This window comes from Anser anser (genome assembly GCF_964211835.1).
Source record: "Anser anser genome assembly, chromosome: 26".
Taxonomy (NCBI): Eukaryota; Metazoa; Chordata; class Aves; order Anseriformes; family Anatidae; genus Anser; species Anser anser.
The window spans coordinates 3,010,393-3,024,280 of record NC_139747.1 but is presented as its reverse complement, the minus strand read 5'-3'; the positions used below and the strand labels follow the sequence as shown (position 1 = coordinate 3,024,280).

Genomic DNA, 13,888 nt, shown 5'->3' with positions numbered 1-13,888 from the left:
CCCTTCAGCAATCAGACAGCCAACCAGAGAAAGAAGGGAAAAAATAGCTTGCTTTGCAGTTTACAAATATCAAGAGTATCAAGACCAAGACACCTAGGTACAAGTATTTTTGTTTTAAAGGAAGGTAAGTCTAAGAAAACTGATATCCTCCACAACTTCACATGTATAAATATACTGTGCTGTTTCAAAGCCCACTTGAAGCCCAAACAAGACATTGCAAGAATCAGAGTTTTTAAGATTAATTATATTTATGGGAAACAAGACTAGACCCACAACAGTTACCATCTCAGAGATATCTACACCTTTTCCTTTGGATTCACAAATGTCTGGCCCAAATTTTTGGCTTGTATTTCCAGGAAAACTTCTTAGCTGCACTGTGGTAATTCCTAGGTCCTCAGTCACAAGCTAGGATGCACACCGATGGCTTGGCGTATGAAAACAACCAAAATGCATTTGCTTTCCCAAACAATTTACAAATCAGTCCTCTCAGGCTGAAGTTCCAAAGTGAGACATTTCAGGTAATAAAAAGGAATGCCACTGGGGTATTCGTTTTGTGTTCTTGACTGTCACTCTGTTACAAACAGCTGACTGCTACCACTGAGTGGGACTGAACAAAAAACTTGCTGTAAAAACACATAAAATACTCCCAACATTTTCGAATGTATGCAACTCATACTCTTCATAAAGACTGTTTTTATCACTGACAAAAACAGCTCATTAATTAGTTGTATTACACACTAATCCCCCCCCATAAAAAACAAAACAAAACAAACAACACAACACTCCCCGCTATCACACACATCAGTGTGAAAACACACATCAGCAACATAATCTGCTTTGACATGTAGGTACCGGCTGGCTGTTTCCAGTGTCAAGGTCAAAGAGGAATGGAAAGAGAACAATTGGCTAAGAACAAATTGCTAAACAAGCAGCGCGCCGTTCCCAGCAGAGATACTGAAGAGACTGTACTCCGAGTCTCTTTCAAACTGATGCTGCTTGTGAAAATGATTGCATTTATATTTCGGAAAGAGCATTTAGGTTTTGGAGAGCATAGACACAACCTTCCAAATGAACTAGGGATAGATAGGTACAATCTTTAAAATAATTACAAGGCTGTGCTCTATTCCCGATATTGAAATCCTCATTAAACAGTCTAGTTTAATAAGTAGATAAGAAACACGAGTAAGTATCATTTTCATCTTGTGTAAAGAAGTAATTTTGTTTTCCTTTCTGCATGATGTTTTACATTAAGGTACACGTTATGAAAAACTTTACTGGAAAGTATTAGGAGAGAGAGCCTAAAAAGCACAAAGAAGCTCCATCACTGGTGTCTTTCAAAAGCATATCATGCCAGTTCTTGATACTACCACTTAAACCAGCATTACTTTTAAACAATTAGACCTGCCCCCTCCTTTTCTTTCAACCACAGCCTCCCTTGTCTCAGATCAAAGAACTAATTCAGGCTAAAAGCTTTTCTTTTTTTTCCTCCATCTGGATCAGTTCATTCCTTGGCCTGGCACAAGGTTAACGTGTGGTGTAAAAAAAGGAACGAACAGCCAGAAGTAAAAGTGTTTCTTTCTCTAGCAGTGCTGCTTTGAGTTGTCAGTAAAATCTTACCTTGACAAACCTTTGCCAGGAACAGCACAGACATAACTGCTGCTTCTGTATTTCACATATTTTTGTACTCTTTAGAAAAAAATCAGGTGTATGCAGCAAGCACGACACAGTAAGCTTCGGTCATGGAATACTTATCAGAAATTGAAAATCTAAATCTGAACTTTACATTTTAAAAATTTTCATTTGCTATATTTACTTTCAAACACTACTGCAAGGTACTTGGAAGTGATCTGCAACCTACCTTCATACATCTCCAGAATGTGAACCGTATCACCAACTTGCAAGGAGAGCTCCACATCTTGGACAGCATCATAGTTGTAGATTGCTAGAAAGGAGGGAAAGGGAAAGAGAGAGTTGAACAACAATCACAAAAGCTGTGAGCTAGTCAGATTTTGAGATCTAGTAACACATCACCTGTCAAAGGCAGAATGTGATTTTAGAAAAGTATGATAAAGTTACTTTTTCAGTGTATCATATGCAGGATAGCTTAGTATGTAGCGTATCTATTTTCAGATTCCACCATCAGTTCCTGCAAGGATAAGACACATTATTCTCAGCAGCCAAAGTTATTCTTTTACCTCTAAGAACACAGACCCGTGACACCATAAGAAGCTCCAACTTCACACTTCACTAACAGCCTGCCTGGCAAAGGTCACTACTACCCCGGGTAGAGGCTATGGATCAATTAGATAATTGCCTTTTTTATTAGTGTTTCACAGGGCTAACTATACCACAGCACTCACAAGAACAGGCAAAACAATACCCATTTTCTGCCATAAGAAAAATGCCACTATTCTGTACCAAGTGCCTCAGACAGTTTGCTACTGAAGGCTCTTCCCAGCCACCAACCAAACTTAGCACGAAAACTTGAGATTCTCCACAAATTTAATCCCTAAAGCTAATCTGAATGCTTATCGGATTTCAAGTTGGAATAGGATTAAGTCCAGAAGCCCACACTTGTAAACTGCCTGGTCTCTGCAACTTTCCTGGGATGCAGAGCCCTCCTCAGAGCTGCCTGGCAAGATGAGACAGCTCACTTTGAATTTGCTTTCAAAACAATGCAAGTACAAAGCTACCTAAAGCAGCCAGGAATGGTTCAATGCTATCGTTCAACGAATTGATAAATAAGTCAGAACAGAGCACTCCTTTACCAAAATGAGATGATCTTAGTTAGTTAGTTAACTCTGGTGCAAGTAAGGATGATAAAATCCACATCTTAAATGTAGCAATGCGACCTTCTCATATAGAAATACTGTATTTATGTCTCTAAAAAGCATTTTCCCAAGAAAACGTATTAGTGAAGTAAGCACAATGTTTATATTTAACAAGGCAAATAAATCAGGCACGCTTTTTCAGAGGGCTTTGGGAACATTCTTCAGCGGGTTTGTATTTGAAGAACACTCTGAAAATTAAATATAAAAACTCGAGCTCCTGTGTCAGGAAATTCACATCAAATGCCTATCATTTCCGTCAAGATGAGGTATATCGCCTCCTGGCAAGGATCCAGTGCAAACAAATGACTGTGGCTTACCACACCGGAAATTATCTCACATATACTAACTTTCTTTAAAATATTGTAACTATAAATAATCCAGCAGAGGCTGGCAGGCTGTGTCAATTCCCTGCAGTATCTGCAGTAACCCCTGATCGCTAACAGACACTTATTTTCTTAAGCTGCAGGGGCAGTGCATGTCCGCCGTGGCCCTAATTCATGCCTGCTGTGACTTCCAGTGCCTGCAGAGACCCACACGGGGTATGTGTGCAATTCTTGCACTGTTTTTACGGGGGTTACAGGGATGTTACCGGGATTTTACAGCACTGCTTCAACATCCTATATATATTCTTCAACATCCAACCATAGTGTATTAAGCCAAGATACTCAAAACTGACTGGTGAGCTGGACAGTCGGCTCAGACACTGTAAACACCCCTAGAGTGAAAAAATTCCATTGATATTTTTGCAGAAAAACTTGTATGATGTTTATGGGAGAAGCCAAACATGACCGCACAAACCAGAGCGTTCCGCTGAGAAGCGCCGCGTATTGCCAGGCACTGGGAGCATTAATCTGGGAGAAGAACCGGTTAATGTTGGATTAGAGTCAGTTAAAAAGAAACCATTCTGCTGGATGCAGCAAATAATTCCGCCAGGATCTGCAGAGGTCAGCAGAAAAGTGCAGCGCCCAGCCCAAAGGAAAGCAAACTCCCTGCGGCCATGCCTCCTGCTGCAGTAAACCTGCCAAATCCCTAAGTTAAGCAGGGATGTTGCGAGCCACTGCTCGGATAGGGCAGCCCCAAATCTCCCCTAGGTGTAGCAGGAAGGGCTGTGGATCAATAAAACCATGCAGGCTTCCTTTTGAGCACCGGGACACAGCCCAGGAGGTGTCGCTCTCTGGGTGAAGCCAAGCACCGAGCAGCGTGCAGATGGACTAATCCCATCGCCCTGTAGACTGAAGAGATTTAAACCGCAGCATCTTAGCCAGTTCCCAGCTTGGCTGATTACGTTCTGGCTTCGGAAGTTTCCTCCCGTGGTTGCAGGCTCACTGCTTTATTTGCTGCCTTCAAATGGTTTTTCAGGGATGGGCTCGACGTGAGGAACGGCTGCCTTGTGGGAATGCACTTGTGCTTATCCCTGTAGGGATTCCTACACAGAATTTCTAGATGCCTTGGGTTTCTCTGGGACAAACAGACATTATATAAACACAAGCCTGTATTTTTCCATAAAATTGCTGCTTTAGCTTCGGACAAAAGCAGTTTGAGCAGCACCAAGCACCCAACAGAAAGGTGGGCGGGCATCAGACGAGCCTTTCTTCGGAGAGCACAGGCAGCTCATTCAAAAGCCAAGAGCACAACAGCCACGAGAAGAGGGAGAACTAAAGGCAGCTCCCTTCCCCTCCAAAAGTGCAACAGCCCCAAGAGAAACAAGTAACTACCGCAGCTCCCTTTTCTCCCCCCTGCTTTACAGGGAAGATATCTCATCCCAAAATGCAGCATTTACAAGCTGAAGGAACATGATTCTGCCACCGTACATCAAAGGCAGGCAAGATTTGTAATATCTTGCTTTGCTACATTGAATTAAGCAAGAACAGAGGGCCACTGTATATAAAGTCTCCTACCCAACGGTTATGTGCAAGGTTATAAAAGACAAATTGCTGGCATATTTTCCCTGGGAGCTCTGCTGTTTGCAACCGATGCTTCCTGCTGCTTCGAGTCAGCCCCGTCTGAAACTGTCCGTCCGCAGTTATTTGAACTGTTTAGCCTCTTTTTCATCATGTGTATTTAATCTGACCTCCTTCCAACTTAAAAGGAAAAGGAAGCCGCACACAACAAGCACGGTCACGGCACGAAAAAATAAAAATCCTTCCTATGAAAACCTGACAGTGCTGCAAGGAGGGAAGAAGAAAAAAAAAAGAAAATAAATACTTCTGCCCCAGAATTTGTAGGAATATGTGAAGTTAAGGCTCTTCCCTTCAAGTTAAACTTCCATTGAGATTTGTCCTTTGAAATTCACTTTAAAACAGCCTTTCTGTTCCTTTTGTTGCCCTGAATGAAAAGCAGCACTGAAGTCTAATACATTTATTCTGAACAAAGAAGCAGAGAAGAAAACCCCGATCCTTAAGAGATACTGGGTTTGTTTTAACGAACTTATTCTTCAAGCATAACTTCAGGCGACGTGTTGTATTATTTAATTTGCGTGAAGGAGGCTCCCCAGTTTGTTTAGCAGCAAGTTGGATTAGGAAATATTTTCTTCGGCTGTGCATTCAGCCTGAGCACTTCACCGGCAGGGAAGGTCAGCGAAGTAAACACTGGAGGTGGTTTGAAGAGGACAACAGATAACTTTATGGCCGATGACAGCAGCCAGAGTTACGTAGGTGAAGATAAGAAGCAATTTTCATGCTGCAGGGCAGGAGGCGACTCCTCAAAACGGATCCGGGGGAACTCCCCAGGCATTGCACAACTGGGTGAGCAAGGGGCATGTCAGGGGGTGCACGGCTCGGTCTGAAGCATCACCCAACAGTCATCACCAGGAGCAAGGGCTGCATGTGGGGCAAAGGACACCTCCGGGACAGCCTGGGCTTTCCAGGGCGCTGAGCAATAGCTAGCAGCGAGCTGGAGGCTTCTGAGAAGGCAGAGTTGGATGCAGGCTGGCAGAGGGCAGGGTTCTGATGGGATGAGCAGGTTTCGTTGTCAATCTCCAACTGTACGAAGGGACAAGATTAATCACAGCACATTCCTGATTCGCCAGAGGTCTGTCAGCAACAAACTGGGCCTGACTTGGCTTTTAGTGAAACCAGTGGGAGTTCTGGCAAATATTTCAACAAAAGCAGGCTTATTCCTTCCCGTCCTACTAGCACCATTCGTTTGGGAGGAAGGTGACAGTGCCATCAGCTCCAGTGCCACGTGTATTGGCTCTTCAGAGTGCAGCTGAATACATCCCTGGACAAGTGACCTCCTGCACTAATGCAGCACCTTTCACATAACAGTACTGACACACATTAGAAAGGTAGTGATCGTTCTCTCTTACATGCAGGGAAATTGGAGGCAGAAGAACTGAACGGCACATAAGACTTCATCTGCAGCACACTCAGACGAAACCCAAATATTAATTCCTTGAGCCATTTTAGCCATAAGATCGTAACTCATTTTCAAGACAGCTCTAAAAGGGAAGCTTAGCTAAAACATCTGAAACTAAAATGAACGAGGCAGAAACTGTCACCTACCATTTTGCGTCTAATTCAAAGCAGAGTAACTTGCTTAAATGTATTTGAAATGTGGATTATTGGCCTGGAAAACACAGCCACTGCCAGATCCGCTATTTCTCACTGGGCTCAAAATAACCAGCCCTCCACCCATCACAGAGACCCGATAACAGTTTCCAAATACCACGTCCCACTTCTCTGAAGTCTGCCCTCACCACTATCTGATAGGAGAGGGCTGTGCCTTGCTTCCTCCGAACAAAGAATCACATTCAGTGCTGCAGCAACGACCAGACTTCGTCTCATTACATCTTTCAAGCGAGGAGTCAAAAACTTCTGTACGGAAACAGAAGTATGTGCCTTTATGCTGCAACAGCCCTGTGTTAAGAAGTGGCATTTAGGCTGGACAGACCCATTCGGAGAAGCCTGGTATGCTGTCTGCTGCCAAGACGTAACCAAAAAAACAGTGCCTTTATTTAAAAAACAAGGAACTGCCCAAGGAATTAATTCCTAATGGGAACAAAGGCTTTTTGATGTTTGAGCAAAAAACTTTCTTGTACTACCCAGGAATTTGTGTCTGAAAATTTGAAAATAGCGTAATTAAGATTTGCGTGGCAGATATCTTCAGAAAAAAAGCAAGTCGTGGTTCAACACTGGGAAACATACACGTCGTTATGCAAAAAATGACCACTCCTGAAACGGCTGCAGCCGACATTCAGCCTCGATTCTGCATACTTCCAAGCAAATGCTCAGCATTTTGAATGTAAACCAGAATAGTGGCATTATTTGGATAGAAGGCTTAATTAACAGCCATTATTAGGCTTCAGAGTCAATCATCTGATGAGCTAGAAGTAGACCATGAATATCCTGTATACTTCTTGTTTCAGGGTGACCTCTCACACAGGAGTACATTTGGGAGGATTTTTACTTAAAATCATTCAGAGTTATCTTAAAAATGAGCATTAAAAATGAACTGAGAAGTCAGATAATCTGCCTATGCATGAAAATACGGCATGGCCTTTCTAATTTGAATTCTATAACTGTCAGTTTCGGTGTTAATTCCTTCCTTCTGAGAACCGTGAGAATAGCAGAGGATCCACACTGTCCTCAACATGCTTCTAACACTGAAGAGTCCAGCCTAAGACTATGCCAATAACCAAATCCAAACAAGGATGGGAGCTGCTCACCTGCCAAGTGTGATTCCAGAAGCACAGCTGATAAAAAGCATGCTAAGATGTTTCAGATTTCCTCTGAATAACAGAGTATTATCCTGGAGATGGGACAGGCTAATAATCTAAGGTTTTTCAGTCTGCCCTGCACAAATGCTCTGATTGCCAGATTTGGGATTGGGAAAGATTTCCTCTTCAGTCACGCTACCACCAACATTTGGATATTCCCGTTCCTCTCCATCACAGCCTGTGGATCATACGCTAGGATCAATGGTTTAATCTCTCAAAGCCTGGATTGCTTTAGAGAAACCCAACTTAACGACCTCACCCATGGGAAAAGGGACGGCTTCACAAGCATTACACAAATGTTCCAACTAGATGATCTAATGGTCTCTTATGGCTTTGCACTCTACCAAGGAAAACCACAGTCAGTTCCACAACAATGCTCTGCATCAAGCAGCAGACCCAATGACAAATTACCCCTGTACTTTAATTAGAGATTCTTAGGAGATTCGGATCAGGCAAGCTGAGATGATTCAGAACTGTTGAAGCAAAAGACATACTGATTATAAAGGAAAAAGAAATAATCTCCATCTTTTCATGCCTACAGAATTCCCATTAGTCATCTTCCCTTCAATTATTTATTGCAAAGCGTTTACACCACGGTGGTTGCTGCCTGAAAATAAAGGAGATTCTGTTCCCACGGTACATCTATCCTGCAATAAAAGATAGAGGTATACATCCTAAACATAATGTTAATATTGACACCAGTAATATCATCTCAGTATAAACTGCTCTGCCTCTTCCTAAGCATGCCTGGGGTAGAACTAGCCAAACTGCAGCTGCTTCAGTGATCTGAGCCACACAGATACCCCAGTTAAGCTGACAAGACTGCAGAGTAAGTTTTCCTGATGACCAGTGACTTTTCTGAGCTTACTTTTGTATCTGTGGCTAGCAGAGTAAGGCTACGGAGCGCTGGTTATTGCATTACGACACACTAAACCAGTATGTGTATGGGCAGACACAACACTTGGACAAGTCTTGAAATCTCTCCCGTTTTGCCACAAAGTGCGTATTTTATAGCAGTCCCACATTTTGCCCGGACAAAATAAATTTAACGTCTTAGCCTCTCTTGCTGCTTCCTCCTCAAACTAGGCCATGGAAGTCAACAGCACAGAAAACGTACAGTAGGAAACCCACCAGAAACCAAGCCTATCCAAACACACTTGGGCATTCACGTAGACATACATCTGCTGTTTTTACATGTGTAGTCATTTTCTAAACTATCTTCCTGAAAACACGTACCAGAATAATGCACAACAGTCACAGTACATAATAGTAAGTACGCATTTTAATTTATATATAGGTAATACACACAAATTGTTAGCTGTGTAATTTTCTTCACCGGGCTCTCTACTTCCTTTTGTTATTTTCACTCTAAAGAGCCCTTAGGGGTTTTAAGCTCAGATAAAGAATTAATCTACATTAGCTGTCTCAGCTTATGTCTGGAGTAAGAGGGAATGCTGTGAGCCAATGGAGGAATAAATCAGAACCAGTGTGGGAGCCAACTCCTACACTACAGACAACGTATCCCAACGTATACAGACAACGATTTATCAAAATGAATTTCCTTCTATTAGACCTACAATTCTAGCCTCCTTGGAACATCATGAAATATCCCCTTTTGCAGATAGAAAAAAAGACGAAGAAAATAGCTTGGCCTCTCTCTTCTTGAAGATTCACACTTCTGTGAACATTTTTCAGGCTGCCTTGATCCATCTTCTTTCTACAACCATTTAAGGCTGTCTGCAAGCTTACCTAGACTGTACTTAAGAGGAATGCCCTTGGCTTTGTTCTTGTTGCTCTACCAGCCTCCATCTACCCCCTGCAGTCAATAATGCTGCCCACCAAACAGTGTGCAAACATACAAAGGGAAGATAAAATCATGAAGTGTTAATGTCAGTGTAAGACAGTTCTTAAGGCCGCAGCCTATTCCAGGTCTGGCTGAATTAAACCAAACAACGTGCAATAGCATGTCAGTGTTCAAGTGGAATGAACACACACAGGAGCAGCCAATCTGGCACTCACGTGCTACAAGCAGCTTCCGAGTCCATAAAGACGACAATGCGCTGCTTGTTGGGTCTGGAAGGTGCTCCTTGACTTCATGGTTCACAGTCCAGCTGCCAGAAGATCTTGCTGTTTAATTGAGCCAACCTTCCTTTAGTTGATAAAGGAGAAAAGCCACCAGTGACACTATGCTGCCATTCGGAGTGGTACTCAATTCTGAGCAGTATGAAGCTGGCTCGGGGAGGAAGGGTGCCACAACAGCTGCCAATCTTGTTATTACTACTGCAATCTGCAAGGTCTCAGACCCTGGTGCTATCAAAGCTGCGTCTTTCACCAGCTCTAACTTCACGAAACACATCAATCTGGTGTGTTAATTATTTCATTCATTCACCACGATGTACGTTTAACTGCTTTGTGACACAGCGACCTTCCCAATACACAGGACACAACACAAGACTGCTCCTTTTCATCTACTGGCGAGGCTACAGGAACTAGATACCATAATGACAGGTGACTTATAGATCTCGTTAGGTTAAAAGGTGCCTGATATTATTGTAAGGTGCGTATCTTCCACGCCTTGCAGGTTTATTTTACCTCTTTGAAATCTGAGCAGTAACACCTAGCCTGAAAGACTAGTATTTTCCCAAAGATATATTAAATCACAGCCTTGTCCTGTAGAGCAATGCTCTAACCTCAAAACACTTTCATCTGTCACATGACCACAGAATTCAACAGTTTTACCACTGGCTGTGTCTGAATCTGGTTTGTATTCAGGTTAGCCCACTGGTATCATGAGAATTCCAAATAAAAAAAATATTTAAAAATAATAATTTTAATAACCTAAAAATATTATGCATCTTCTCTGCACTTTCTATTTTGGAGAGACTTGGCAGAGAACAGGCACATAAACACTCTGGGTAATCTCCTACAGAACAGGGGTCAGTACCTACAGCCTTCTGAATAGCGCAGTATTTCCAGTCCAGTGTTGACAACTGCACATACCTAGTAGAGGGTTTCAATCCAGTTTTCACAAAAGCAACCTCTGATTTTGAATGTTTCCATTTTTATGGCCTGTGAAGAAACAGATGCTCACTTATAAGGCACATACGATCACTACTGAAGTTTATGAAGTCTGCCTGTAGTCACCCTTTCTTTTGCCTCCACTCCTGCAAACGTACTTTCTGTGCCTAAAATGAAATAGCACAAGAGCAACTTCTGAAACAAAATTTTCAAGCAGATTTGTAGAAACAAAAAACCAAAACAAAACAAAAAACCCCACCAAAGCAGCCATCACTTGATAAATTGGACTACTCAGCTAATTTCCAACTTGAAAGTGTGTGGCACTTTCAAAAGAATTAAGTGAATTTGCCACTGGCTTTAAATTACTGTCCTAGATCTTACTGGGCAAAACATCAAAGGAAATAAAAAGAAAACTTGGAAATACTACTGTACAGAACTGAGTGTTACTATCTAACGAGTTTTCACTGTATGCATTACTTCCAGAGGGAGAGAGGGCAGAGAGATGAGAGGAGGTCTAATGAGTAAAACACTTGAGCACAGAGCCCAAGTGTGCCTACAGGCTAGTCTTCACCATCAAGTTCACCTGAGTTAAAACTTCAGCATCGTCTCCTGCTAGCATCACACCTACACGCAGCAACCCTAAACTTAAGCTGACAGACCCACAGGGAAAACACAGCTAAGGGATCCCATTCCACCAGCTGCAAACCCAGCCCACCAGAAACACAGACACAAATTTGTGTACGAGTGTTCCCAGGCCTCCAATACTTTCCCCTTGCCATCGATGCGCTCAGAAAGAGACAGACGAGCTCTCCCACAATTTGCATGAGATGAATCCGTAGCACGGCTTGGCCTACTCTGTTTCAGGAAACTCAGGATACGCTGCCAAAAGCTTCTCTGCTGCCAGCAGACAGCACCTCCGTGGAAACTCGCCCTTGAGATAACTCATCCAGGCAGGACTAACACGAGTAGCATTTCTAATGCGCATAACCAGAGGGATTTCAGTCGGCCTCTGGATCTTCAGTGCCACCTATTCCACGTGGGCTTCGTAACGGATTGCTCTTCATAATGGATGTCTGTGGTTTCATTTTATTCCCGTACATTAAACTCCACTTCTATGCAGCCTGAAGCACCCATTACACTGTCAGAGCACTGAAAATGTAAGTGCTGCAAGAGTAAGACCTCCGACACGTAAGCTAGGTACTCCGATAAATAAATACAAACACACACACACACACAAGCCCTCTTTCAGAACAAATAGGCCACTATTTATCTGTGACAGTTTGTAACAGCATTAGAACTACATAACTGAAGTTATAACCTGTTTTATTACTAGGCAGATCAAAGCACCACCCTTCCCAAGAACAAAAAATTATTACTACTGCCTTTGTATCTCAAGGAACTTTTTGCCCATTCAGCATTTTCCAGGACGAGGCCCACTTTTATTGCAGCAACACCTCAGAAACTGTGAGTGCAAGAAGTGGCTAAAGACTCTCCACAGGACCGTCATGACTTTTTTTTAGACACATCCTGACAATGTGCCAGACGCCTATCTGAAAGCTTCAAGAGGCTGCCAGAGCAATTCATCCTCTGAACAATGCTCCCCCCTCTACTCCTGGGAGATCTTCCTAGGAGGTACAGTCTGTACTGTACCAAAAAGGCTTTTTTTTTTAATCATTTAAGCTGGAAACTTAAATTGTATTTGCAACTGGTCCAACCAGGACTCTAACACCCTCAGTCTTTGAAGCCAGCCGTGAATTGTCCACCTAGAAAGCTGTCCAGTAATTCCTATTTATGTTCCTGGCAAATGCGCCTAAATTCATGACATTATTTTAGGCATCCTACCATAAATTAAATGCACTGGACCTGAAAACACAGTTCTCATTTGGTAGCAAGGGGATAAATGCATATATGACTTGGGACTAAGATAGTTATAAGCTTGTCCATGTTTGTGTCTTTACCATGTTAGCATGTAAAGGAAACTCTCCCAAACTTTTGTTGTACATTTTTTCCACTTTTTAATGACAGGGCGAGATTATTATACCTTTATTCTTTCTTGATCAATCTGTTATTGGTTGAAGTTTTCCCAGTTTCTAAACTTTCATTAGTAACGTCCATAGCTCCTAACTGCATTTGTGCTAGCAAATACAACCCCATGGCAAAAGAAGAACTACAGGAATGTGCAAGAGGCCAGTGTGAAATTCAGAACCAGTCGGCACAGCCGGTACTAGTGAAGTTGATATTTCCAGCCTGTTGACACCTCTGAACAATTAGGCTCATATCTAATTAACAGGAGACACCTCAGCAGAAGCTCCAGAATGCAAGGAGCAGTTTTGGATGCTTCACAAGAGCTAAAGAGGCTTGACTGTTAAGAAGATGGAGTTAGACAGATCCTGAAAATCAAGACCGTCACGTCTCAAGCTCGATACCCAGAACTAAAGCAGCCAAAAGTCACAAGACACTTGCAGAAATATTGCTTCTACTTTGCAAAGTAAGAATAAGCCAAGGAATGGGTACAAGTCCTTTGCATGTCAGTAATGCCTTTGAAGTCCAAAGGATTAGTTTCACAGGGAACTACTTAAGAAATAGAGTAAGCACCAAAAGCAAGGGAAGACAGACTCAAGCTAATACGGATTAGCAAAAAAGAGAAAGGACTCTGGGAGCGATAAGTTGCACTGGGAACTTACATACCAAATAAACTTTAGACACAGCCAATAAACTGAGGAACTAAATTAAAAGAATAAATGCCACCATTAACTCAGGACAGAAAATATCATATATTGCTCTGAAGAGTCCAAACTTCTTGCTGTCAACAGCACCAAGGTTTTTACCTTTCCCTGTTGAAAGCTTTGTAGTTACTACCTTCAACATGAACTGGTAGACACAAATCGTAATAAAGCAAATGGAGGAAGAACACGAATAGTTACGGAAAATGTGCATAGCACTCGAGAGGAAGACAGCTACTTCTACACCAGGACTGGGTTCACAGTAGCTTCTCTCTGTCCTGATCAAAGAAGAGTTGGGAGGGCTCTAGATATTCTGGAAAACAAAAACAAACAAACAAACCAAACCCCTACTTTGCTCTGTAATTACAGTATCTCCCTGTATTGGTTCCACTACAAACTCTGTAGGTACATGAGAACTAAGAAGTTAACTTTATTTTCATTTTCTATCATGGAAAGAAAGGAGCAACAGGCTGCCTTTTGTTTTTACTGAGACACAGTAAAGATCAGAAAACTAATTTTAGGAAACTGGTAAGGGAAACACTCCAGTCAAAGTACGAAAGTGCTGTTTAGCTTCTGTGGAGAGCGAATCCTAAGGCTAT

The 13,888-nt window shown here is 42.3% G+C and overlaps 1 protein-coding gene across 6 annotated transcripts in view; it reads right to left on the bottom strand.

The window, feature by feature from the left end:
• Positions 1 to 13,888, bottom strand: part of DOCK5 (dedicator of cytokinesis 5) — a 121,677-nt gene that overhangs the window by 61,844 nt on the left and 45,945 nt on the right. For all 6 annotated transcript variants that reach the window (XM_083811587.1, XM_083811586.1, XM_083811588.1 and 3 more), the window contains one exon: positions 1,859 to 1,942. In XM_083811587.1, coding sequence (XP_083667713.1) covers positions 1,859 to 1,942 — 84 coding nt within the window. The remainder of the gene's footprint in view (positions 1 to 1,858; positions 1,943 to 13,888) is intronic.